The 26,515-nt window shown below is 39.1% G+C and overlaps 2 protein-coding genes across 2 annotated transcripts in view; both read left to right on the top strand.

Annotated features, from left to right (window-relative positions):
- crybg2 (crystallin beta-gamma domain containing 2) overlaps positions 1-1,257 on the top strand; it is a gene marked incomplete at its 3' end in the record, with an annotated part of 46,174 nt that extends 44,917 nt beyond the window's left edge. Inside the window, exons 22-23 of the mRNA XM_083925206.1 lie at positions 35-194; positions 1,169-1,257. Of these exons, the coding sequence (XP_083781332.1) occupies positions 35-194; positions 1,169-1,257 (249 nt within the window). The remainder of the gene's footprint in view (positions 1-34; positions 195-1,168) is intronic.
- A 3,817-nt stretch (positions 1,258-5,074) lies between these two features.
- anxa14 (annexin A14) lies at positions 5,075-12,931 on the top strand (the record flags this gene model as incomplete). The annotated part of the gene is given in 14 exon segments (XM_083925276.1): positions 5,075-5,101; positions 5,963-5,992; positions 5,994-6,047; positions 6,049-6,061; positions 6,203-6,291; positions 9,593-9,706; positions 9,829-9,919; positions 10,035-10,114; positions 10,403-10,441; positions 11,119-11,209; positions 11,336-11,431; positions 11,527-11,582; positions 12,362-12,469; positions 12,640-12,931. Coding segments are annotated over 14 exon segments (948 nt in total). The 3' UTR covers positions 12,700-12,931.
- Between the last annotated feature and the right edge of the window lie 13,584 nt (positions 12,932-26,515).

Here is a 26,515-nt window from a genome sequence, read left to right as displayed (position 1 = left end):
GTCTAATCATGTACTGTATGTGTGTGTACTGTAGTTGTCCCCGAACATGAGCCTTCAGGTGATGGGCAACATAGAGCCGGCAGCCAAGGTGGTTTTGTGGTCAGAAACCCGACAGCCGATCCAGACCTGGACAGCTCAGATGAAAGGCGTCATCACCAGCCTTACTTTCCCTGGTTGTGTCCTGGATGTCAAAGGTATGAAGAAAAACTTTCATGTAGCATTCACGAGACTGTGCGCCCCTGAATATGCTAAAAAACAAGCTTTAAAAGTAATTTAAGTTCCTTCAAAATCCCTTCAAAATAAGGGCTGGTATATGATGGCCTTCATTTTAGAAACAATGTGCCTTCCTGCGCTGTAACAAGACTGTGTAGATTCACACAATATCTTTTACTCATTTAGTGGCCGGCTGTTTGAGTCCATGGCAGCGGTTCCACAATAAACAAACTGAGCACCAGCGATACATTAACATACATCACTTCCAGCAAGCTTCACAAAGAACAACCAGGGCAAAACAGCATCCCCGATCTGTTTTTACAGAATATTCTCCGGATCCATCAGCTCGTTAGCGCGTTCTTACCAAGCAAGTTTGTAAGGCTACAAGGTTATCTTCCCCTGTTCAGCTGACTTTAGTTTAGATGCCACTCGACTGTCCTGCCGTTATAGCAGACAGGTGAACTAAACTCAGAAACTTAACAGAGTCATGGCGGTGTGCCGTTGCAAAAAGAATGACGGGGAAACACTGAAGAGAAAGACTGAATATCACAACAGGTGTTGCACGATTGAATATCGTTCTGTTATTGTGGATACGTGAGGACCATTATCGTGGCCGACCAATATCATGTTGAACAATACTCTCGTCATATCACCCAAGTCTAAATATTATATTGCATTTCTGCCAATCGATCCTCCTAAATGCTACAAACTGGTTCTTTAAGGAATGTTACTGAAGTCTAAGTTGCATTTCTACCATTTTAGTTACCATTTTTCAAGTAATGCTTATTTTAACCAGAGTATTTACTACTGTGTAGTGAAAGTAACAATTGCTGTCAAATAAACAGTACTTGAGTAAATGTGCTTAGTTACATGCTACCGCTGTGTGCTACTCAAAAGACTTTTTTCCGGAGATCATTGTAGCTTTACATATTAAAATAATTTTCCTTTTCCTCAGGTGGCAAATCTTACGACAAGGACCATGTGGTGATTATGCCGGAGAATGAGGAGAGGCCAAGCCAACAGTGGGAGATAGAGCCACTGTAACCTGCTATAAAAACCTCTGGTTTCACTTCACTGAGCTTTCCTCAGCCACGTATCAACAGTGCTTCTCTTTACACCTCCAGTATACCCCATCAATATCAGTAAAACCACTGCCTTTGCTTTTTTCCCTTCAAACTCTATGATCCATGTAACTAATACGAGCATTGTGACGCAAAGACTTCAATAAAGCCCTGAAAGGCTGCCCCAGACAGTTTAGTGCTTTGCAGAGTATATGTTACTGTGTGTTTGTACCGCCACGACATTATTCCATTTTCTCCAAGTCAAATAATGATGTTTCTGTATGTGAGGACTACAAAATGAAAACTGTAAGTGCCTTGAGCTGCTGCAGCGACTGAGTTCATCACAAGTGGAAAGCGAGAATGAGTGTAGTTTTGAGGATGTACTGAACTGCTGTGTACGAACCCAGCACGGACAGACCCATACACTGTGTTTGTGTCCAGGGATTGAGGGAATGGTTCGACCAATTCCATGTCTTTGACCTTTATCAGATGCTACTTGTCAACAATTTGAGTATTCAAACTAGGCTCATGTAAATTCCCTGATTGTAGAAGCTCATGTTGCTGATGCTTTTATATCTTTGTTTACAAGTGGCTACCAGTTCTTTATACAGATTGTGGACAAATGAAGCCAAACAAATGCATAGTGTGCAAGAAATGTATACTACGCTTTTCTAAAAGGTATTTATATATATATATATTGTATGTATCAATGTTTGTTTCGTGGGAAATGTTGCACTTATGCATGCAGTATATCACTGTGCAATGAAATGGGTTGTGTGTCCAGTTACCCTGTTTCTTGTTGTATTTTTGTTGTAATTGTTACACGAAAATATGTGTTGTCTGCATCAGCTGTATGTTAATATTTGATACGAAAGATGTGATGTCAGATGTTATGTAAGAGGGAGTGGTTTTAAAATACTGAATAAAAGTTTAACATGTACATATGCAGTAAATGCATCCTGTTTCCTTTTTATAAAAATCCACTATATCCATCCACTAAAAAACAACTTACTACGAATATTTATCCTGATTTCTTTGTGGTTTTAATTACAAAATTCAAATGTTAATGAAGTACAACACACCAGCATCTCCAGTTAATGCTATCATGAGGCAGAATAACTTGCTGTAATCAGCTTTGTTTTCTTTCAGTAGAAACCACACCGCCGTGCCGCCCTCTCTCTCATTTACAGAACACTAATTAGCTCTGATCTCATGTTTACTCGTTACTGATCAAGACAAAATGGATGTGCGTATGTCTGAAGAGAGTAAAATACTTTGTTGATTTCAGTCTGAATTTTAACAGACCTTTTGTTCATGCATTTATTTCAAATGTTTACCCAAGCTTTCTTCCATCCCCACACTCATTCACTCATTTATACTCTCATCTATCCAGTTTCCCTGCCCGTTTGACCTCAGGGTGAGTATCAGGTAATGGCTTTCTGAAAGGCACCAAGCCAACAAGAGGGAAAACAACCACTATGGTACTGCACTCAAACTTATTTATGTATATCTCATTGAAATGTGTTTGGGTGCCCATGGTCAGACCATACCCATCTTCAAACTTGGCCTTCAGTTTCAACTACACTCCAGTAAGCCTGTGAATGTTCTCATTCGTCCAGGTCATCGTTATCCTCAAAGCAATTTCAGTCAAAAGCAACTGGACTTAGTTATTTGTCTAGGAAGACGTTTCACCTCTCATCCAAGAGGCTTCATCAGTTCATGTACACATTTTGTGAGATCAGAGTGACCTTGACCTTTGACCTCCAAAATGTAATTAGTTAATTCTTGAGTCTGGGACAAATTTGAAAAAATTATCTCCAGGGGCAACTGAAATATCGCGTTCGCCAGAATAGGATGGACGGACAGACAACCTGACGGATTCCATGGCTGGCGTCATCCCGGAGGCATAAAGAAAATTCAATTGCTTTCAATGGTTTCACGTCAACTGACAATTTAACTGCTTTTACCTTTTACTTTTCAAATGACTGCAGTTACACTTCAATTCAGTCATTACACTTTGTTCCCTTGATTATTGATTGTAAATTGATGTTGAGCAACATTAATTAATACATATATATATATATATATATATATATATATATATATATATATATATATATATATATATATATATATATATATATATATATATATATATATATATATAATATATATATATATATATATATATATATATATATATATATATATATATATATACATACATATATATATATATATATATATATATATATACATACATACATACATACATACATACATACATACATACATACACATATATATATATATATATATATATATATATATATATATATATATATATATATATATATATATATATATATATATATATATATATATATATACCCAACAAATATTGGGTTAGCATTAACAAAAGGCAAAAGCGCTCATTGTTGATCAGCTTTGTTTGTAGTAACCACACAGGTCTCATATTTCTGTGTGCTCTGCAGATGAACAACAGGTAAAAATGGAGCAGCACAGAGGATTGGATAGAGTATAACTATAAGAGAAATACACTTAAGTAATGGTTTTATTATGCTCAGGTAGCACTGTGTTACCTGTGAGAAATTACTTTATAAGCAAATTGTGAATTTTTCTGCGAGACACAATAAGTTATACGTCCTGCAAGTTGTGCCTGTTGAGTTTGACGGTTATCGGATACGTTTGTCTTTGTCTCTCTCTCTTGACCTTCTGTCTTTCTCTTAACTGAAGGAAAAAGGCGGATAAGCGTTTTTTGAGTATCCGATTCCTGCAGCCACAAATGCAGCTACTGAAAAGCGCTTTTGTTATCACTCGTGACACGATTCAGACAATCAGGTTATACATGAGCACACCAGTCAAAAGGTCTGTTTTACCCGAAACCAGAGTTCACTCATCACTTGATGGATGATCGGGATTTTGCCCGCTGGGTTTGCTAATCAATCTTTTTGGAAACATGTTGTTGAATGAACGTAGCTGTAAATTATAAAAACCCAACATCAATCAATCATCATCATCAATCAAACATATGGGATATATTGTGTAGCCTAACACAACCATGAATTTCCTCACATTTCTGGCCAAATCAGCCACACAATCTACTGCTCATGGTCATTTCACAACAAAGGCCACCTGTAAACAAACTTGACTGTCTGGATTCCTCCTCTGCAGGGAATGTCAGTATTTACAGGTGGGTTGTCATATCAACAGACCAATAGTGTTGACAAAGCTGTGAAGGTACTGAGCACCGATTGGTCAGATGTCTGACAGACAGTCAGGTGGGTGAACTGCAGCAGGTGTGGCACAGTAAGGGTGGGACTGAGATACAGGGCTATCAGAGGAGGTTGTAAAAGATTCCACTACCTCCACACCTTCATACAGCTGCCACAGCATAGCTGCCACAGCATTCTGTTACAGGTAGGAAAACTATGCATTCTTTAAAGAGGTTGTAAAAACAACAAATGTGCTTGTGTTATTCTGTCAGGTGTTTGTTTGGCATGTTGGCTGTCTTAGCCTATTTTAGATAACACTTGAGAGTCGTATAATTGGTTTGTGTAGAGCAATACAAGTCATGAATAAATTATCATCAATTGATTCATTGAACAAAAATTAAAGGTTGACTAAAATTATCTTAATATCATCACCATCAAATGGATGTCATTTTTATTTCATATTGTGTGTGTGTGTGTGTGGGGGGGGGGGGGGGGGTGCTATTTACTGTATATTTCTGCATTTGTCCATTTATCTCTTTCTCACATTGTAGTTAAAACAAAGCCATGGATCCTGACTACTTCAATTCTTATGCAAGTAGATTTTTTTTTTACTGCTCTTTCTTCCTTTCTGACACTGCGTTATGACCCTGTTTACTAGGACCCCACCTTTGTAGACAGTATTATCTGCTGTCTCGTGTTCTCTGATTATCTGCATACCTTCTAACGTTATCTACAAAAGTCATTCTGTGTGCGATGCCTTCAGGTGCGCTGCAGTTCTGTAATGTTAACTCATGTTTCTAGTTAGATTTGAATGCAAAAAAAGGACAAGCTAATTATGAATGAATGAACTACCTAATGTGACGTTTACGACTCAGCTGGACACAACTGTTTCCTGTTAAAGAACAGTGGCGTACTTGTGCTGTCAAGGTACTAGGAAGCGAATGTAGAATATTGGGCATTCTTTAAATCCGAACACGATAAAAACTGACTTTTATCTTTGCTCGTCTTCTGCCAACACTTAACAATCATCATCTTGCTTCTTCTCTTAACATTACACATGTTCCCTGACACTCACTTATCATATTTGTATATACTTAAACAGACAGCATCTATGTCCAAAGTTAGATTGCATGTCTAATAGTTCTTTCTTCCATTTTTGCAGTATTTTTATTTTGTCTAAATGTGTGTGTGTCTCTCTCTCTCTCTCTCTCTCTCTCTCTCTCTCTCTCTCTCTCTCTCTCTCTCTCCTCTCTCTCTCTCTCTCTCTCTCTCTCTCTCTCTCTCTCTCTCTCTCTCTCTCTCTCTCTCTCTCTCTCTCTCTCTCTCTCTCTCTCTCTCTCTCTCTCTCTCTCTCTCTCTCTCTCTCTCTCTCTCTCTCTCTCTCTCTCTATATATATATATATATATATATATTTCTTTCTCTTGCTCTAACGCTCCTAATTTATCATGCAGGAGATGTGTTGGGGTACCCTTGGAACGGTGGCGACCATTCTCCAATTTCCACCCTGACCGGGATGCCATGGAGATCCATGCAGCGTTTGGATAAAAAAGGTACTTCTGCTAGTGGATTCAAACTGGTTTGGAAAGTGGTGTTGTTGCTGACCATCTGTGTTGGAGAAACACTGTACACAATCCTACTTTGCTTTAATATTTCCCTCCCCATTGTTAAGCATTGTTTCATACCTTGCTCAGATGTAGGGACTCTGGTGAGAATCCTAACCAATCGGACCAACGCTCAGAGACAAGTGATCGCCAAAACCTTTGAAGAATTAACACAAAAGGTAAGGAAATTAGGTACACCTGACATTCACAATAACAGTTTCAAAGCCAACAAACACAAAAGAATCCATGCTATCCAACACGAGTTGCAATGACCAAACTGTTTGTTGCAAATGTGTTTGCTCATCTGTAACTTCCAAGTGTTTGCTGTTCAAACATGATTTAAACTGGTTTTAAAGGATTTGAACACACCTTTGTTTAGAAAAGGGGTAGTCAAAGCAGTGTAAGCCAAGGTAATAGAGGTTACAGTGAGGTAGAGAATGAATATGATGATGAAGTGTTGTACATAAACTGCAAGGGAACATTCATCTTTGCAGTCGTTTTTATGAGTTTAACGGATATATTTCTAAATAAACAAAAATAAAACATGGCAGTTTGACATTTCTTTCTTTTTAGAGGTATTTTCTTTCACACAAGGAATTGATATTATCTTGCAAACACTATCACACTTTCTGATCAAACAGCCAGGAATTTATTTTAGTTCGAATGCATAGGCCTATTGTTATTTAGATAGATGATATCAACAGGCCTACTCTTTCGAGTCAATAGCATGTTATTGAATAGACTTTTACAAGAATAAAATAGATTAAAATAAAATATCTAGGAGTGCCTTGGTAGCAAAGCCGCGCAGAGACCTCTGAAGGGGCAGGTGCTCAAAGTTAAAGGGGCACATGGGACCTGATTTTAAAACACCACGGCGGTAGAGCTGTGTATAGCCATAGTATAGGTGGTGATACAGGTGTTATGATTCAATATATTATGATGTATCACAAAACTGTAAGCAAGGAAATATAAACACCTGTCGTAGTATAAAGAACACACCACCATGTGCATAAAATGAGAGTTTAGAAAAAGTCGATCATAACAGTGAGATCTGCATTTTGCGGGACTCCTACGGCAAAGAAAAGAGAGAGTCATGGAAGTGGCTCTCTGTGACTGACCTGATGTAATGTTCAGCTGACAGGTTACAGAGGGGGCTACAGGCAAGGCGGAGGAAGATGCTTACCCGGACACATGGCTGCAACTTAACAACATAATGCACCAGCTTCAGAAAGCAAGTGTGGGAAAATTGAAGTGGGGGGAGGGATAGGGATGGTCATGGCAGGGGAAAGAGTGAGATAAAAAAGCAATCTATATAGATGAGCACAGTATTTCAACAGTTTTTTGAGTAAATGAAGTAGCCTCTATGTGCTGCACTCACTAATACTGTCCTGATACAGATTGCAGACGCTGTCCTGAATTGCTTTTATCTAGTGCTATATTTACATGACGTAAAGACATCAATAGTGTCTTTCTTCCCATGACCAAAAGGAAGAAAGACATCCATGTTGTACTTATTCTCCCTCTGGCAGGAGCAGCAGTAGCATGTGCTGTGTTGTACCTGTCTGTGGTCAGACAGTTCATCCACAAATTATTTATAGAGTGATAAAATGCTTTATATCCTACCTCATTACAAACAGAGCCTACTACAGGATCTACTGGATCTTGGCAGTTGCAAACAGAAACATGCAGTTGATGCAACACAAACATTCAAGTAACAGTAGGACAATATTAATCCAAAAATATCATATTAAACTACTGAAAGGTAACATTTCACTTCACTGTTTAGCCGAGTACTGAACTTCATTTTGATGATAATAGCACATCTACTAAGCAGCAGGATCTGATAGCAAACTTCTCCAAACACTGAATATTATGGATACAATTTTTAAAACATGACGCTGTTACCTGCCCACAACCTCTCTCGCGCACATACACACGTGGAGGGGGCATGTCTTCTGTTTACATCCAGAGAAGTGCTGTCATCTCCAGTGTACCGGAGAAGCACACGGTGGCGCTATAACCAGGTTATCACATATACAGGGGCCGGGGCAGCTCGTGCGGTTACCGCGAAATGCGACTACTTCAAAGTTAGCTGCCGCTGGAGGAGGGACTAACAACTACTATGTAAACAAACCAAAGGAGCTCGCATGCATTTCAATTCACTTCCTCTTAATACACAGAACAACGTGCACATAACTTCCCTATAAAGCCCACTTACCGGCACTTTAACTTCCGACTCCCTCCGACTACCCCGCACGCGTCTATCGTTTGTTTTTGTTTTTTTCCAGTTTTGATTAAACCACGCCCACTTCCGTATGACGCAAATCGCGACGCAGCGTTATTGGGCTGTGATTGGCGGATTAAGGTGGCTCGCTCGTTGTTGGCTACTCAGCTAGCTTTGTACTAGGCAGAAACATGGGTCAGAGGTCAGAATGAAAGGAGCCAGTTGAAGTGGTTCGGGCATCTAGTAAGGATGCCCCCTGGGTGCCTGTTCCAGGCACGTCCAGCTGGGAGGAGGCCTCGGGGAAGACCCAGGACTATGTGGAGAGATTATATCTCCACACTGGCCTGGGAACGCCTCAGGATCCCCCAGTTAGAGCTGGTTAATGTGGCCCGGGTAAGGGAAGTTTGGGGTCCCCTGCTAAAGCTGCTGCCCCCGCGACCCGACCCCGGATAAGCAGATGAAGATGAGATGAGAACATGACATTATTGATATCTGGAGTGGTTTTTCATTTAGAGGATATCTGAAATCAAGATTATGACTAGAAACAATTGGATTGTTGATATCTGAAATAGGAGGTTTTCCTTAAAAGAATTACATTACAGATATCCAGAATGTTCATTCTAGACATCTAAACTGTACTTGTGGATATCTAGAGTTGAAAGCCCAATACACATGAATGGCAAAAGTGACATTGTTTGTACTAATAAGAATGACGTTGTGGATATCGGAAATTATGTTTTTGTACTAGCAAAAACTGAATTACAGATATCTGCAATACATATCTAGTCTAGCAATTAAATATTAAAACTGCTTGCCATAGGCGCACCTGACAGGAAGCGGGCATGTCACGCAATAACTAGCCTGTAAAAACGTTTTCATCGTGTGACGTGGGCAAATGCCTTGTCCGGGTCATTTTATGTCAACAATTTGAACAATGGTTCAAGTCTGTTTGAGATGTCCAGTGGATATTTAGCCTACTCAGTTTTATGGTAGGCTACATTTAAGCCTTTACTAGAGTACTTCCATGTTATGCTGTTTTATAGGCAGGATAGCACAAGTCTACATTTTAGTAGTTAATATTGTGCCCTTTACCCACAATACCTTTAGTTAATAACATTTAGGGATAGGCTAGGTAAGGATACTTTGCAGATTCCTTTTATTAATACATAACTCAACCAATACATTATGATATATCACTCTTGGTTAAGATACAATGGCTTATTTAATGATGAAACATTATTTCTACTTTGTGGCAGGACCTGGTACCTGGTTTGAAAAAAGCTCTGGCCGGAGACGTGGAGCTTCTTCTGTTGGAGTTGTTGATGCCTCCTGTGGAGTACGAGGCTTATCGTCTGCAACACGCCATGGTGGTGAGTGGACGTTTGTATAGATTTTGGAGTGGGTGTTTTAAGAGGGAGGCAGGGATTTTGACCTCCCTGTCTGTCAGGGTAAATATACAGTTTGTGGTGTGTGTGTGTGTGTGTGTGTGCAGGGCATAGGCACGGACGAGGAAACACTCCTGGAGATCCTGTGTACACGATCTGGAAAGCAGCTTCAAGAAATCAGTGGTGCATACAAACAATGTATGTCAAAGAACTTTCCTAGTCTTTCCCATAGATTCTTTGATCAATTGTTAAAGCCCTAATCCATGAGCTCCTGTGTCCTGATATTCATCGTACTGTTTGTCTCCCTTTTCAGTGTATAAGAAAGATCTGGACAAGGAACTGAGAGGAGAAACCAGTGGGGACTTTACTAAGCTTCTTATGGCTTTGTTGAATGTAATTTGAATATTTATTTCCTTTACCATCACTTTTAACCTCACAAGTAAAGCATTGCTCTTAATACTGTTGTTGAGTCAGTAAAGCTACGATATCAGGCATTGATCCTCCACATTTCATATAAGTGAAACAATCTATCTTGGATATGAAATAGCAATGGGGCAATTGGTTTTCTCTGACAGGTTCCTCTGAAATGCTAGAAAATATTGATATTTTTTATGCTGTGCGTGGGATAGCTATGACCTTGAAATTGCAGTTGAATGCTTTGTCACCCCTCTCTCCCAACAGAAAGCAGATATTGCTGCTGGGGTCCGAAGAGATATTGAGGTATTATTTTCCATGATATACACAAATGGTGTGGTCTAGGTGGGTGTCAGGAAGGAGCAGCTTTTAAGTACTTCATTTTAACATGAGAAAGCAGACATATTGTATTCAGCCAAGTCAATTTTTATTTATATAGTCCAATATCACAAATCACAACTTTGCCTCAGGGGGCTTTACAATCTGTGCAGCAAGCAAAACCCTCTGTCCGTTTCGAATTTCACTTTGTTTAAAGGAAACTCCAGAAACAAACTCCTTTAACACGGGAAAAGAAATTGAAGAAACTTAAGTAGAAACACCTGAGAAACTAAGGAGGGATATCTCTCCCGCAACGGATAGATGTGCAATAGACGCCATGTGCACAGTCCAGCATAGAACATTTTGATAAAGCCTGAACTAAATGTTGTTATGCCAGTTATGATACAAGCAATATTCACGAAGTACCCCCATGATAAACCTGAGAATAATGAGCTATCTTGCACAGGCTTTCATCTGAAATTGCCAGAGCATCATTCATTTTGGGTGGTCATTGTATGAAAGACAGACATAGCACTTAACTACTGTACTAAAGAAGAAGTCATTTTCTAGGAATCTGGCATTGCAGCAGTTGCAAGGAGCATATGGTTGTGATCTGGTCTGAGATTTTACTCCTTTCTGACATTTGATTGTTTTTACTCTTCAAGTCTCTCTCTGCATCACTGAATGGGAAAAAAGCTGATGCAGGACCGTGGATTGACATACTGACTTCTAGAAACTCAGACCATCTTGACAAAGGTGAGGATGTAATATACGGTAGATCTATACTATATAGACCGTGTTCATTTATTTCTGTGTGTAAGAAAGTCTTCACTCTTTAACTGGGAACACGATCTTTCCCCTGACCTTGTGTGTTATTGACAGTGCTGATGGGACTGGAGCTGGAGAAAGGACAGATGGTGGATCAGATTCTGGAGAAAAGGTTTTCGTCAGACATTCGACTGGGTTTGAAAGTTTTAGGTGAATATTATTTTAGATACTGTGTGAGTGATACGTATGGACTCTTCATGAGGATGATTAGTCACTAATATTTGTTGATATCTGTGTCATGACAGTACAGTGCATTCAAAGCCCTGACACCTACCTCGCCAAGAGACTAACTACGGCAAAGGTAAGATGCTGGCATCAAAATATGTCTCTTTTATTCATTTGATCTCTGCTAGTTTATCAGTATAACAAATCTATGAATCATTCTTTAAGTTCTAATATGTCTATTTACCACACAAGGTACCTGTAATTTAAGGATAATATCCTTTTTCTACTCACAGCCATAACATATTCGTAGAAAATAATGAACTAGATTGTTATTGTTTTCCTGTATGTAATATGCATTAGTTGCATAATAGTTACTCTATAGTTTGTTTTCAATCCTTTTAAAGACTGAATGTCTGGAAAAAGTGACTTCCTGTATGAATTATGCTGTAGAGTAGCATACTGACCACTATGTACTTTACAATCTGTAGCCAGGAGATTGTGTGTTGATGTTATACTTGTCCAATGTTTAATGTCCTTATATGTCATTGTATGATGTCGGAAATTTGAAATTGGGCACTTGTCAGTGGTTGTTTTTATGTTATTGTCGTGAACAGTCATGTGTCTCACTCACTGAGAAAAATGTTCCTCAACACGACAAATAAATGATCTATTTATCTTCCATTTTCCTCTACTTCTGACAATCATGACATTTTGGCATTAAACTTAATATCATATCTTAATCTTGACCTTTAGTAATTGCTGCAGCCCAGCACTATATGGACTTACAATTACCAGGTTATCATCAGCATACATGATGTTTGATAAGACAGCCTGTGTTACACCCATTCATCTGTATCAATAGGTAGGCAAACCCATATGTAAAATTATTATTATTAAAATATTTCACTCTTTCAGACACAAATAACGCAGGGGATCATGGTGTCTCACTCTGAGGAGGATCTGCTGTGTATCCGAGTTGCCTACCTCAAACTAACAGGCACTTCTCTCTACACTGCTCTGCAGGTGGGTCCCACACATAATATTGTGCTCAACACGACACCTAGATATATTGGCTGACATGATAATGTGTTGTGTGTTTCTTTCCTTTAAGTTAAACATTTAAATTAGAAGAGTTCTTTTTTGAAAATCAAAAGTATGGTCATGTTTACGTGTGCACTTTTCCCCCCCAACAGAAACAGTTCAGAGGAGATCATCTACAGGCTCTGCTGGCCATCTGTCGATCTGAAGATTAAATGAAGCTACACATTTTAAGTCGCCACATTTGTAATTCATTTATATAGTTATTTGAACTCTTTGAATCACTCTACAGTAATGCAATAATCGACATTTATGTAGTTTTGCTACTTTTCATATTTTATGGAATCTATTTGCCTTTGCTTGATGCTTAATGAAGTATACATGTAATTAAATGTAAAACCTATGTTGGATATTTTAAGAGTGCAATTTGCTCATTTGTTTTTATGATATAACTGCCATGATGCTTCCTCTTTTTTCTTAATGTTATCTACATACAGTATTTTTTCTTAATGGTACTTCCTACTGAATTTCCCGTCCGGGGATCAATAAAGGCGTATCTTATAAAGAGAGAACAATGGTACCCATACATCACCGCGTAATGTCGTCATTTTAGACTTAATGTCAATAAAACCAATAAATATACAGACAGTATAACAATCATAGTTTAGTCTTAACTGTCCAAATCTAACACAGTCTTTAGTACAAACATTCAAACAGGGAGCACATATACAGTATTAGCCTGAGTCATCACATCACTCTTTCAATTATAAGTTATTTCTGAAGCCATATAATAAGTTATTTCTGAAGCCATTTAGAGTTCACATCCATTACATTGCATGTTTACCTTCATATTTAACAAATAAGTTCATTAAAAGTATTTAAGAACAATCTGGAAATGTAAAACAAACTGTACTGTACATAGATTTGACTTGATCCTGCGGTCCATTCTTTCGATCTGCATTCAGTGCAACTCTGAAACATTGACACAAACAAGAATCATTTAGTCCCTTTGGTTAGCTTTAGCAGCTCAGGGGTAAAGCGTGTAAAGCAAAAATGGTGTAAAAGAAATCAGCAGAGAAGCTCTGACATCTGAGCCTCCATTGTGTGTGGTGGTGGGTTTGGTGGTTTTTATTGTTGTTGTTGTCGTTGTTGTGTTGGAGCTTGTATTTGTGGTGGTAGGGTTGATTGTTGCAGTTGCACTAATGGTTATAGGGGTGGCCTCAGATATGGCTGTATTGGTGGTCTCAGGCATGGTTGTATTGCTGGTCTCAGACATGGTTGTATTGGTGGTCTCAGGCATGGTTGTAGTGGTGGTCTCAGACATGGTTGTATTGGTGGTCTCAGACATGGTTGTAGTGGTGGTCTCAGACATGGTTGTATTGGTGGTCTCAGACATGGTTGTAGTGGTGGTCCCAGGCATGGTTGTAGTGGTGGTCCCTGACATGGTTGTATTGGTGGTTGGGAAAATGGTTGTGGTTGTGGGTGTAGAGGCGGTCATACCACTTGTAGTAATGGTTGGGGGGTTGGCTGCAGTCGTTGGTATAGTGGTGGTGGTAGGAGTGTTTGCGGAAACTGTTGGGATGATGGTCATAGTGGTAGCTGCAGACACGGTTGTAGCGGTTGTTGGAGCGACAGCTGTTGTTGCAGTAGTGGGAGAGGTGGTCGTAGAGATGGTTGTAGTCATAGTTGGAGTTTTCCCGATCATAGAAACGGTGGAAGGTGGAGCTGTGGTCGTTGCTCCAGCTGTAGTGACGGCAGCAGACACAGTGATTTCTTGAGCCTGTTTGGGAAAAGAGAATAAAAGGAATTAAAATGAGTATTAGTGCATACAGCACTAATATTTCGGTTTCCATAGTTACCGTCGTTCAATGGACATAAACAACCGTGTTTTCCTGTCTTACAATTGCAGTGAAACTATAATAATAATTATAATGATTTATCCGGGATATTCCACCCTTTCAAGACACCATATTAAACACATTTATGGTTGTACAGGACCTATTAAATACATGAAAATGTATCTGACCTTTTCAGGACAATGGGACAAGTCAGCGACTCACTAACATTGGATATTCTTGGATTCATTTTTGGACATTTTATATGGGTTGGTGACAGATTACCTGTTAGTTAAATCTTGTAATGTGCAAAGTGCAAAAAAATAAAAGTAAAATATTTTGGCATATTTTTCTAATAGAACAATTAAAAAAGTTTATAATTTACCTTTCCTGATGCCAGCAGAGCCAGTATGCAACATCCCAGAGCCAATATCTTCATGATGAAGAGTTGATAGGAGGCAGAGATGTGACTGAAGATGTCCTTAAGGCTGATGTGTTTTTTTAAAGTTCTCTCCCGCTGTAACCTGGTCTGGCATCAAACTTTTTGTTCTTGCTTTTATACAAAGATATCACGCTTTTTAGGAGGGGTGTGAAGTTTATGACGTACCTGGCCCTGGTTCCAGGAAGTTGTTTGTGTGTGTGTGTGTGTGTGTGTGTGTGTGTGTGTGTGTGTGTGTGTGTGTGTGTGTGTGTGTGTGTGTGTGTGTGTGTGTGTGTGTGTGTGTGTGTGTGTGTGTGTGTGTGTGTGTGTGTGTGTGTGTGTGTGTGTGTGTAATGCATGATTCTTGTAAGTACTCACCATTCTCATAACACTCTCTTCCTGTTACTAAATTAGACATTCAATCAATCTTTTACACAGTTTTTATGGTGCTGGTCAGTTATAAGGAAGTATAAAATACTAATATATAGTGTAATCACCTTCAGCTAGCCCTTCAATAACTGCTCATCTTCTCTGACCCCTAACTCAAATTAATACTTTTGTATTATATATATTTGATATATTTTAGTTTTTATGGGGCTAACAATGATGGTAAATATTCTACTTTCAAATTTTGACGACATCTGGGTTAATTTTTAACTATTTGACAGTCTGCTGTGCAAACTTCGCTGTACTAATGGAGCGTCATATTTATTATTGAAAACGTTCGTCGGTGCAGTTCAGACTCATCACTCCCCACAGATAGTTTACAGTTCATGAGCTGCTGAGGAGCGATGATCTTCCTCCGTGGCAGATCCCGCAGGTGAAGCTGGAGTAGTGGTGAGGCTGAAAGAGCAGGCGGCAATACTGATGCAGGGCAGCAGGGACAAGGCAGAGGGAGAAAAGGGAAATGTTTTGCAAATTAAATAGACGGCCAAATCAGAAGGGCGTGTTTATGGAAGATGAGATGGCACTAGGTATGGTACGTGAGTATGAGCTCCAGCTTACTCACAAGCATCACTCCATTTATGACAAATAAAGATGAAATAATTTGATTTATAAATAGAAAATAACTCATCATGTTTCCTCCTGGGGGATAATTGACAAATTGGAAACAAACAGGTTACAATATTATCTCCTCGTTAGTGACAACTTGAGTGAGTCACAAGATCAATGTTACTGTCCGCATTTTGTTTCAGGAAAAGTCCTCGAGACTCTGATTCTTCAGTGTGTGCGTGTGTGTGTGTGTGTGTGTGTGTGTGTCTTTTTCTAAATACTGCTACTGAGGGGCTTTAATCAGCATTTTATGGCTGTTTGGTTTGCACCTGAATAACCACGACCGTGCAATAAATGATTTCCAAAGAAATCCCCAGGTCAACATATCATCATGTTTGTAGCCTCCATTGGGAGTAGTAGCACAAAAGCGTGAATTACACTTTTGTGATACAGTGATACCATCTTTGTCGCTGCATCTGCTGAGTCACGTCAGTGTCATTCTGGCTTGTTCAGCCTTTTATTCTGTTTTTCTGTCATGACTTAATAAGTAATTTTACCATACGACGTGTAATGGTTTAAATCTGCTACCCTGAGCTGATATGGAAATTAGTGGTTAGTTGCTATTTCCCGAAATACATCACATACATGAGCTGTTTTAAGGCAAATATGAGTAGAAGTGTGATGTTAAGGATTGGCTGTTGTCCTATATTTGGGTGTTGGCTCAGTATTAATATCACATCTTCCTCCCAGCACATAACAGAAGCTTGTGTGGAGCCTCCGTCTTGGATTGATTCTGTTTCTCATGCTCCATTTCCTCAAATAAAAGTTTTACACAATACCTTTGACTGATTACTGTCCCTAGTGCGCAATGGCAACTGAAACCTGCTAGACTTTAAATCAACTGTCATAATACCGTATGTTTACAAATGTACAAATAATCATACTAAAACACATAGACACCCAAAACTGTTTGATTCAAAGTTCAATCAACCACGACAATGTGAAATGTCTACATTTAAAATGACAATTTATTCATGAATTTCTATCATATTTATACATGTATAATATATTTTATCAAATACAAATATTTTTACATGAATAGGCCAACAGTATGTGCCCCTCAAATGCACATCAGGCAGTAATTCAATTCAGTTCAGTTTTATTTATAGTGCCAAATCATAACAACAGTTATCTCAGGACTCTTTACAGAATAGGTATAGACCACACACAGGTAGTAGGCCGACACTATGCAGCTACGGACAGGAAGGTTTATTCCTAATCAGAAGATTATTTATTGTTGACAGCCACAGCCCGTATGAAAAGGGTTAGCATCACTGTCTTCAAACCCATCATTTTACCTCTGCTAACTATCTTCCATCACAGATTAGCTCGTAACTCATGAACAGGACTACGTAGCAGGCTGATATTCAATTCAATTCAATTCAATTTTATTTATAGTGCCAAATCATAGCAAAAGTTATCTCAGGACACTTTACAGAGTAGGTAAAGACCACACTCTATGACTTATTTATGATTTACATAGACCCAACAATTCCCCCGTAGAGTACGGTGGCAACGAAAACCTTCCAGTAGTAACCTCTTAAAATGCAAATAAACATTCTTAAACTCATTATGATTCATCTTCTTTGTATCTTCACATGTCGTTGCAGAATCTGACTCAGTGAATCCGTTATCCGTTAGTTTATTAATAAGCTGCTTCTGTTACTGTGACTCACGAATCATTACCTAATGATTTTGTTTAACACACACAAGCGAAAATGTATTTACGCTATTGCAAATATTTTAAGAGAAGCTCAGATTTGTGTCCAACCCCTACTTTACTGTGTGTACTCCCTTCAGCTCTGAGCATCGAGAGCCTGCTGGTTTTCAAACTGCTTGAAGAACAAATGATCCAAACAGCAGACTGACAGAAGTGAAGAGGTGGCTCTGTCCGTTCTTTGTCGTCATGCTACCCATGCCCGTCATCGATGAGGGTCTTGTCACCGTCATCAATGAGGGTCTGGTCACCGTCATTGTGGTAGTGTGGCTACCATAGGGGTTGGATCCTGTTGGGTTGTTGTTGTTGTTGTTGTTGTTGTTGTTGTTGTTGTTGTTGTTGTTGTTGTTGATGTCATCAGTGGTGTTGTCATTAGACAACTGGGTTGTATTGGTTGTATTGGTTGTATTGGTTGTATTGTATGGCATCGCTGTGGTTTGACCCTGTGTGATGTGTGAAGACAAACAGAGACTTACAACATAACATGGCATTGTATTTATTGCTTTTTAGCATAATATTGTCTATTATTCTATTGTGAGATACTCTGTGGATTGTGCACCAATATAATCGGAGTCAGCAGAGGTCCCGGGCCATTGTTAGTTTCTTTCACAAATAACTTTATTAAAGAATATTAAACTGTATTTTACATTTTAGAACACATATAATGTATTACATTGTCAACCAAATCTAGAAGTGATCAATAAAAAATGAAATAATCAGCTAAATTACCATCATGTTTACTATCGGTCGATTGCTAATGATATGACAAATTAATAAAAATAAAAAATAGCTAAATAACGCTGTATGTTCAGTATCAATTCAATTATCAATTGACGATCATTTAAATAAAGAACTACATAATAACACATAATAATTCCCCGCGACCCGACCCCGGATAAGCGGATGAAGATGAGATGAGATGAGATGAGATGAGATAATAACACAATTTATAAATTACCCCAAGCATTGTTTTCTGCACTTTATGTTCTGTAAAGAAGGTTTTCATATGGGCACATATTGGAAAACACATAGGCTACTGAAAGATAACAATGTGATTGGCCAATGTCAGCCAATAATAATTAGTTTGGGCTCTTATTAATAATGAAAAATATACAGGGAGGATGTTAAAAAAGTTTGATATTTCACTGTGAGAGATATTATGGATTATTAGAGTGGGTCTATTCATGTATTCCCAATATTAGAGCTTTTTGTGGAAGAATTTGCTTTATCATTTAACTGAAACCGATTATATTTCTTTTTTTAGTTGACTCTTTTTCCCCACTTAGTGTACATTTCCCCGTCTATCTACTTTACAGCCAGTGGAGAGATTTTTACCTGAGCCCAGACGAATCCCAGGAGAGCCACTGAAAACAGCCCCAGGACAAGATCCTTCATGTTGGATGAGAGATGACTTCCTCTTCAGAACAAACAGACAGCTGGAGATTTCTTGTGAAAGCCTCACTTTTTTTTTTAATCCTTGTTTTCTTTTCAAGGTCTGGCCCGGTCCTACACTACTGTATCCTCGCCCAGAGTAAAATGTCTTTTTTTTGTCCCAGAGACTGGCCTTTTATAAGGCATTCAGACTTTTCACCTGATACCTATTTCCATGCAGGAAGCCTTGCCTCAGTCCCCACCCCAGCTATGGACCAAATGCAAAACCTTATACTGAGCCAATTGAAATCAATCCAGACTTGGATGTAAGAGATAACTTGTCTCTGTTTTCTTTGTTCAGCAAAGTTGCTCCGACCACTTACCTGCAGCTAGTTTTAGCCTTTTATGGATGTGAATCGAGTAAGAAACTCGCTGATTAATACTTAAAGATAAGTAATATCTTCAGTGGCTTCACCTTGCTGAAGTGTAAAAGTGAATTCCCCATTTAAATTGGTAATGAGATGGTCCTCTCTGAGCAGCCTTGGGGGATCAGGATCCCAGTGAGACTATTTACAGTCGATATCAGAGCTATGTAGAGCTGGTAATTGGGCATTGATTCATATACCTGTTGTTGCATTTAAAGCGCCGGTAAGCAGAGTCATGAGGGTAAAGCAAAACAAACGATTAAAGGTGGTGCAAGACAAACTGAATTTGAATGTCGTGTTGTTTGAATACAAGTGGTGAGTCTTTTTTTGATGGTTTCAAAACCAAAATGCAAATGGATGGCAGCTGCAGCTCAACCATGTCCATCAGTTGGGATCAGTTTTTTTACATTTTTCCCCAGAGATTTCCACCATTTCCCTCCCAGTTACTAATTCTGTACCATTATTACATTTATTGAACCTTTTTATTTGCCAAACATGTATGTCATGTTTGCTATTTGGGAAAAATGTATAGTTTTAACATCTGAAGTATGGCATTAAACATCATTTATTCAAATTGTGTGAATTACACAATTACAGAATACATTGTGTCGCTTGATCAAACATAGAAAAGAGCTCACTGCAAACAAAGCACTGCAAACATAGCATTCATATAAGTGTATGACAGTATTAAATAAGAGGCTCTGTAAAATATTCAATATTTCTATTGCCGGAAAGGTGACGTTCAGCCCAGTGCACAGATGACAACAGAGATCACAGGTACCAGTAGTTGACCGCAGGGCCCAAACAAAGACACAGACATCGCAGCTGAAGTTGGGGGATGGCTAGTACCAACACTGGGCTTCTGTGATGAAGTGACACTGGTGGCTGTGGAAGGTCTTGGAAGTTTGTTGGAGGTAACGTGGGTAGAGGTGTGACCGGGCATCGGTGTGGACCCTGTTTGCGGCTTTGTGGACCTTGTTGGTGGCTGTGTGGACCTTGTTGGCGGCTTTGTGGACCTTGTTGGCGGCTGTGTGGACCTTGTTGGCGGCTGTGTGGACCTTGTTGGCGGCTTTGTGGACCTTGTTGGCGGCTGTGTGGACCTTGTTGGCGGCTGTGTGGACCTTGTTGGTGGCTGTGTGGACCTTGTTGGTGGCTGTGTGGACCTTGTTGGCGGCTGTGTGGACCTTGTTGGCGGCTGTGTGGACCATGTTGGCGGCTGTGTGGACCTTGTTGGCGGCTGTGTGGACCATGTTGGCGGCTGTGTGGACCTTGTTGGCGGCTGTGTGGACCATGTTGGTGGCTGTGTGGACCTTGTTGGCGGCTGTGTGGTTCCTGTTGGCGGCTGTGTGGTTCCTGTTGCAGGTTGGGTGGAACCAGTTGGTGCCACTGTTGCAGTTGTGCGTAACGCCTATCAAAATAAAACAACAGTTTGTCGCACAAGAGATGTGATAGCTCTAGAGCCACTTTCTACTTTAGAATAAAAATCAGTGGCCAATGTATCTGTTTAATATCCGTGTAGCATAGGTTGTCAGATACGGTGTGCGCAGATCTAAGATTATGGTCCTTGAAGTGAAACTACAACACTTAGCCTCGCACAGTCACTATTCGATGTTCACTGGTCACTGTATGCTAATCTTATCCTGACTCCAGCTCTGTACCTTGACACACATCTTCCTTCACATTTCACTGTAGCCAAAATGCAAAACCATTTAAAACATCATGCTGCTATTGAAGTTTTCTAATGTCTTGTATGGGCTATGGTCACACAAATAAAGTTCCTCCACTGTATAGGAGTCGGGGCTCAAATCCCAGAGACAGACCTATTTAAACCTGAGCAAATTAAACCAGAACTATCACATAAACAGGAAATGTGTAACTTGGGTGAACCAACCTTTTAAGAGAAATGTAACAATATAAATGATAAAAGGATTTCACAAAACAGATATTACCTGAAGGAAATTATAATAGCTGTTATTATATTCTTATCACTGGGCTAAATCCTCTTTCCACCCTCCTTCACTCAACACTGATTTATTATTTCCTGCCTGTATTATACCGTCAGTTGAAAGCCATAGATAAAGCTGCAGCACAGTGTGTCTCTATGTCGGCGACAAACCATTCAAAGCGGCACTATGCAAAGGTCAAGCACACGCTGCTCCAGGCATGAAGACATTAACCCAAACTTTGCATATTGCTGTGGCTGATAGAGACCTGCAGTACATCTCTGCCCTCAGAGAATTGTCCCATGACTGCACACAGTATATCTGCATCGGTCTCTTTGTTGTAGTTCCTCTTCCCTGTAGTCCAAACCCGCACTTTATTTTTTTCCTGATAGTTCATATGTGGTTGCAAACAGGAGCACTACCTTTAGCAATAGAAATGATTAGTGAGGACAGAGGAGCTATAAATCATTTTCTGGTCATAATTACGCAGATGCGGAACAGCTGGAATTTAACATTACAAGTTTGAATGTACAAAAGGTTAATTGAATCTACTGACTTACTATTACAAATGATGCAATTTGACATGCTCTTCATTTAATTTTCATGTAATGAGCCAATTTGTAAAAGGTCCAACTTTTTCATGTTTTTATTAAACCCAAAATTACTAAAAAAGGGGGGAAAAAAAGGCAAGAAGAGGAAAATAACTACCAACAAAAAACCAACAACTGTTTCCTAGATCAAGAATGAACTTTCCACTGTTGAACTCACATTGACGGGACATCCTTAACTTACTTTGACATGCATTTAAATGTCTCCTTAACCTCTGACTGTAATAACACTTAAGCAAAATATGTATATATATATATTTATATACAAAAGGCAGCTGGCCATCACTGGTCCATCACAGCCCCCCTTCATGTGGACACAAAGTCCGGCCACTTGTCCCACAACATTTTTTGCAGTAGACATCCAAAGTGTCCCTTACCTGGGTCCAGGCTGGTATCATGAAGGTCAAACAGACAGAGAGGACAAGAAGCATCCTTGTTTTCTCCATCTTGGTGTTCAGCTGTACTTTACGGCTGTCCCCACCTTTCTGTCTGTCCCTTTTATACCTGCCAGCTCTCCATAACACTGCTGATAACTCTCAGTCGTCATAGATAGCTGAGCAGGTGAAAAAAACTGTACTCTGAAGTATTTCTTCTTCCTCTGCAGAGAGAGCAGACAAGTGAAATGTGATATGTAAATTAGAATTATGAGGCTTGTGCGTAAAAGTCTTACACTGTCTTTTCTTCAGCGATAACAGTTTGTATCTACCTCACACCAACTACTTCTATTTATTGCTTCTTAGTTCAACCCTGAAAATTAAAGCATGCAGATGAAATGATGCCAAATGATGATTGTCCCACATCATACATTATTGCCACACAGGGCTTGTGTGCTGTGTGCTGAGTATTTTCAGTATTTGTAACATGTCTCCAGTGACACATGGTAAAAATGAAAAGGTCGAGGAAACTCAAATTTCCAAGGCAGCACACTTAAGTTTCCCTTCACTCTCATTGCTCTCATAGTGTCATTTCTGAGCCAAAGCAGGTAACTTTTTTCAGCAAAAAAGGTCAAAACCTTTCTGTTATTTGTCTTCAGCACTCATTTACTCTTGTCCAAAAAAACCCACCTGTGTTTAATGGTGCTGCTGCACCCCAGTTACTTCCCCGTAATGTTTAACTTTTCACTTTCCACCAAACTCCGATAAACTGGAGGAAAGAAAACGCAACCGAATAAAATGGATCTAATTCACCCGAAACTTGAATGTAACCAAAGGAACCCATCACAGTTAGTCAGATAACATGGAAAAAACCTGCTCGGCTTACTTTGACATTTTTCCACCCCAATGAACGTAATTCTGATTCAGATTTGGGGAATGAAGCGCGTTTGATTTCACCTTGCCTGATGACAGCAGCTGATCCGTTGGAATAACTGAAGCAAGAAGAACAGAATGTGCTCCTGTGATATTTCCCTTTTGATATCAAGATTGCACAACAATACTTGGGGCAAAACTGGCATCTGATCAAAAAGCAGTGATGTGACTGCCTCACTGCACTTGTGCATCAAATAATAATAACATTTTGGTAGGGCACTCTGATTTTTTTTGTAACGCTAATATTGAGTGGCAGTTGAAACAATGTTGGAATAACACTGGAGGTGCAGGTGTTTCCACCTCTGTGTTTATTTATCTTCCAATAAAACTTGAACTTATCTATTTTTCAGGAAAAGGTAAACACTCAGTCCCTCTCATTTTGATTTTATTGGGTGAAGGATGACAGAGGCAAGGGTGTGACGGAGCCTCTTCAAGCGACAAGTTTTACAACGCTCATAAATTATTACGAGATTAAGACTGATACTGCTGTCCACAAATGCGACATATGAACACATAAATTCCCCTGTGACTACTTAAAACCCACTTTTCTCCGATCATCACCACACAACCTCAAGGGCAGAGAGGGACACAAAGTTGTCCGTGCTAACAGGTTGTTCTGGTTGCTATGAGAGCACAGCCAAGCCTTTGTGTAGCTTTATCAGCTATGTTATCACAGTGCTTCATATTTCCTGGTATCGGGCATTTAAATGCCTCTATCAGATAACTCAATGCCCTTTATCATCAGTGCCACTGCATATTATTATTATATTATAATGTGGCTCTATTTTTTGTAGGCTTAGCTCTGAATCCATCTCCTGAATGTGTCTTGCTCCGATACCTAAAAGGATCTTGACCTCTATTGTGTTACACCTTTTGTCTAATGAGAGTTACTGATTGCATCGAATAATGTTTTATTGCCTTCATGGAATTCAGCCATAAAGATGAGAGAACGCCATTAGAAAGAGAGGAGGGGTCCCGTTAACATTTAATTTGATGCTCAGACTGACAATCGTGTTCATATAAACTTGAAATTTCAAAACCTCAGAGCACATTGCTGCAACAGTAAGCAATGGATGATGTATAAAAGAGCCAAATGTAAGCAAATCCCTCGTGAATGTTCTGCTTGACTCCATTCTTTGACTCGCTCTGCTGTTCCTTGTCATCAGCGTGTTCCTGTGACCTATGTCGTTAATGCCTGCCTGCAAACCAAATCTCCCTCAGGAAGGATACTATTAAGGTTCAAGTTGAAGTTCTGCAGTGGACACATACACTTGGAGAGCATGGCTCATTGATTTCACGTTCAGATTTTGTAATGCTTGTTTAATTTGTCTAACCAAACTCAAGTCAAATGAAAATCCCCCATATGCTTTCAGCTCCACAATCAATTCTATATTGTCTTTTCTGTTCTTGACAGTTTCTTTGCAAGCTTCTTTGCTTGATCCATTCTGACCTTGGAGGAAATTTAAATCATATGCAAATACAGGTAGATTTCTCTTTTTTCTTTGACACAGAAAAAAAACAAACTTTATTACCTTTTACTTTGATAAATTCACTTGAATTGACTGTATGTTAATGGCAACAAATGGCCCTTTAAAAACACAACACATTTGTGCATTTGTAACAAAATGCACTTCCTTAAAACTTCGGGCCCGTCACAATGAGAGCAACCTCCGATCTTATGTTAACCACAGATAAAGTCAGCCACACAGATTTAATGAATAAAGAAAGCAGGTCGACACATGATGATAAATGATTTGCCATTACCAAATCTCATTGGGCTGGTCGGGCTTCAAGGCAAACACTCATGACCTTCATTTCACCAAGAAAAGTCCCATTTTTGTTATTATTGCCTATTAGTGCATGCTCATTTATGTCATCTCTGCATTTTATTAGAAGAAAGTGTATTTAATAAAACTAAAAGGAATTAAAGTTAAGTCCTAAAATACATTCTTTCTGGATGTCAAAATAAAAGCATGTGTATCTGCATATTCTATTATTAGTAAAGGGTTGTTGAATATATGATGGAATATCCAACAGTACTGCTTCAGTATTAAAATGATGCTTAAATGCTGCATTCAGTATACCTTTAATAGAGATGTGGAAATCATTGGGGGGTATATTTTAAAACATCTCCACACAACATTCAGAGCTTTTGGTATTTCTATGTGTGGAGTGAAGCTGTGGAACAGATGGAGTGTAACGCCAAGGTGATTTCCAAGCATGATTTGGTTTAAAAAGCAGCACAAAAATATGGTTTTCCCAGGGTGGAGGAAGAAAGATTATTTTGACCAGGTGTTCTCACAGATTATTTATTTATTTGTTTATATACATTGGATATATACGTATGTAAATATACATTTTTTCTTTATTGTGGTGTGTAAATACATATATGTAGCAAATATTTTTAAAGTATTAAAGATAGGATATGATAAATATAAATATGAAGCCATTCATTATGTGCAGTATTATATAATAGTGGAAAAGGGGTAGGATTAAATACGTTTTTACTTCTTCCTATTCCTTTTCAGACATGTTGAGTTAATATTGTGTTTTTGGTCCTTTAACTCAGTGGTTCTCGGACTTTGCACATGAAGTACCACCTCAGAAAATTTCAGGCTCTCTCAAGCACCACCACTAAGACCGATGTTCAAATACAGCAGCGTAGGCCGACACTATTCAGCTACGGACAGGAAGGTTTATTCCTAATCAGAAGATTATTTATTGTTGACAGCCACAGCCCGTATGAAAAGGGTTAGCATCAGTGTCTTCAAACCAATCATTTTACCTCTGCTAACTATCTTCCATCACAGATTAGCTCGTACCTCATGAACATGACTACGTAGCAGGCTGATATTCAATTCAATTCAATTCAATTTTATTTATAGTGCCAAATCATAGCAAAAGTTATCTCAGGACACTTTACAGACTAGGTAAAGACCACACTCTATGACTTATTTATGATTTACACAGACCCAACAATTCCCCCGTAGAGTCCGGTGGCAACGAAAACCTTCCCTATTACAATTAAAATTATATTGAAACCAAAATATGACAGGAAATGCTAAACTTATTTGTAATTACATTTCAAGGATCTTACAAGTACAAGTATTTTCTTAGTATTATATGAAATTAATAGTTAATATTTCCTTTTTTTAGTTTGGAGATTCCTTCAAGTACCACCCAGTCTTTTCTCTCTTCCTCTCTCCTTTTCTTCCTCCCCAACCGGTGCAGACAGATGTCCGTCCTCCACAGAGCTGGGTCTGTCCCACGTTCCTGCCTGTTATAGGGAAGGTTTTCGTTGCCACCGTACTCTATGGGGGAATTGTTGGGTCTGTGTTTATCATAGAGTGT

Source organism: Echiichthys vipera (assembly GCF_963691815.1).
Source record: "Echiichthys vipera genome assembly, chromosome: 13".
Classification (NCBI taxonomy): domain Eukaryota; kingdom Metazoa; phylum Chordata; class Actinopteri; order Perciformes; family Trachinidae; genus Echiichthys; species Echiichthys vipera.
Note: the sequence above shows the minus strand (reverse complement) of the source record. Positions and strands in the feature narration are given on the sequence as shown.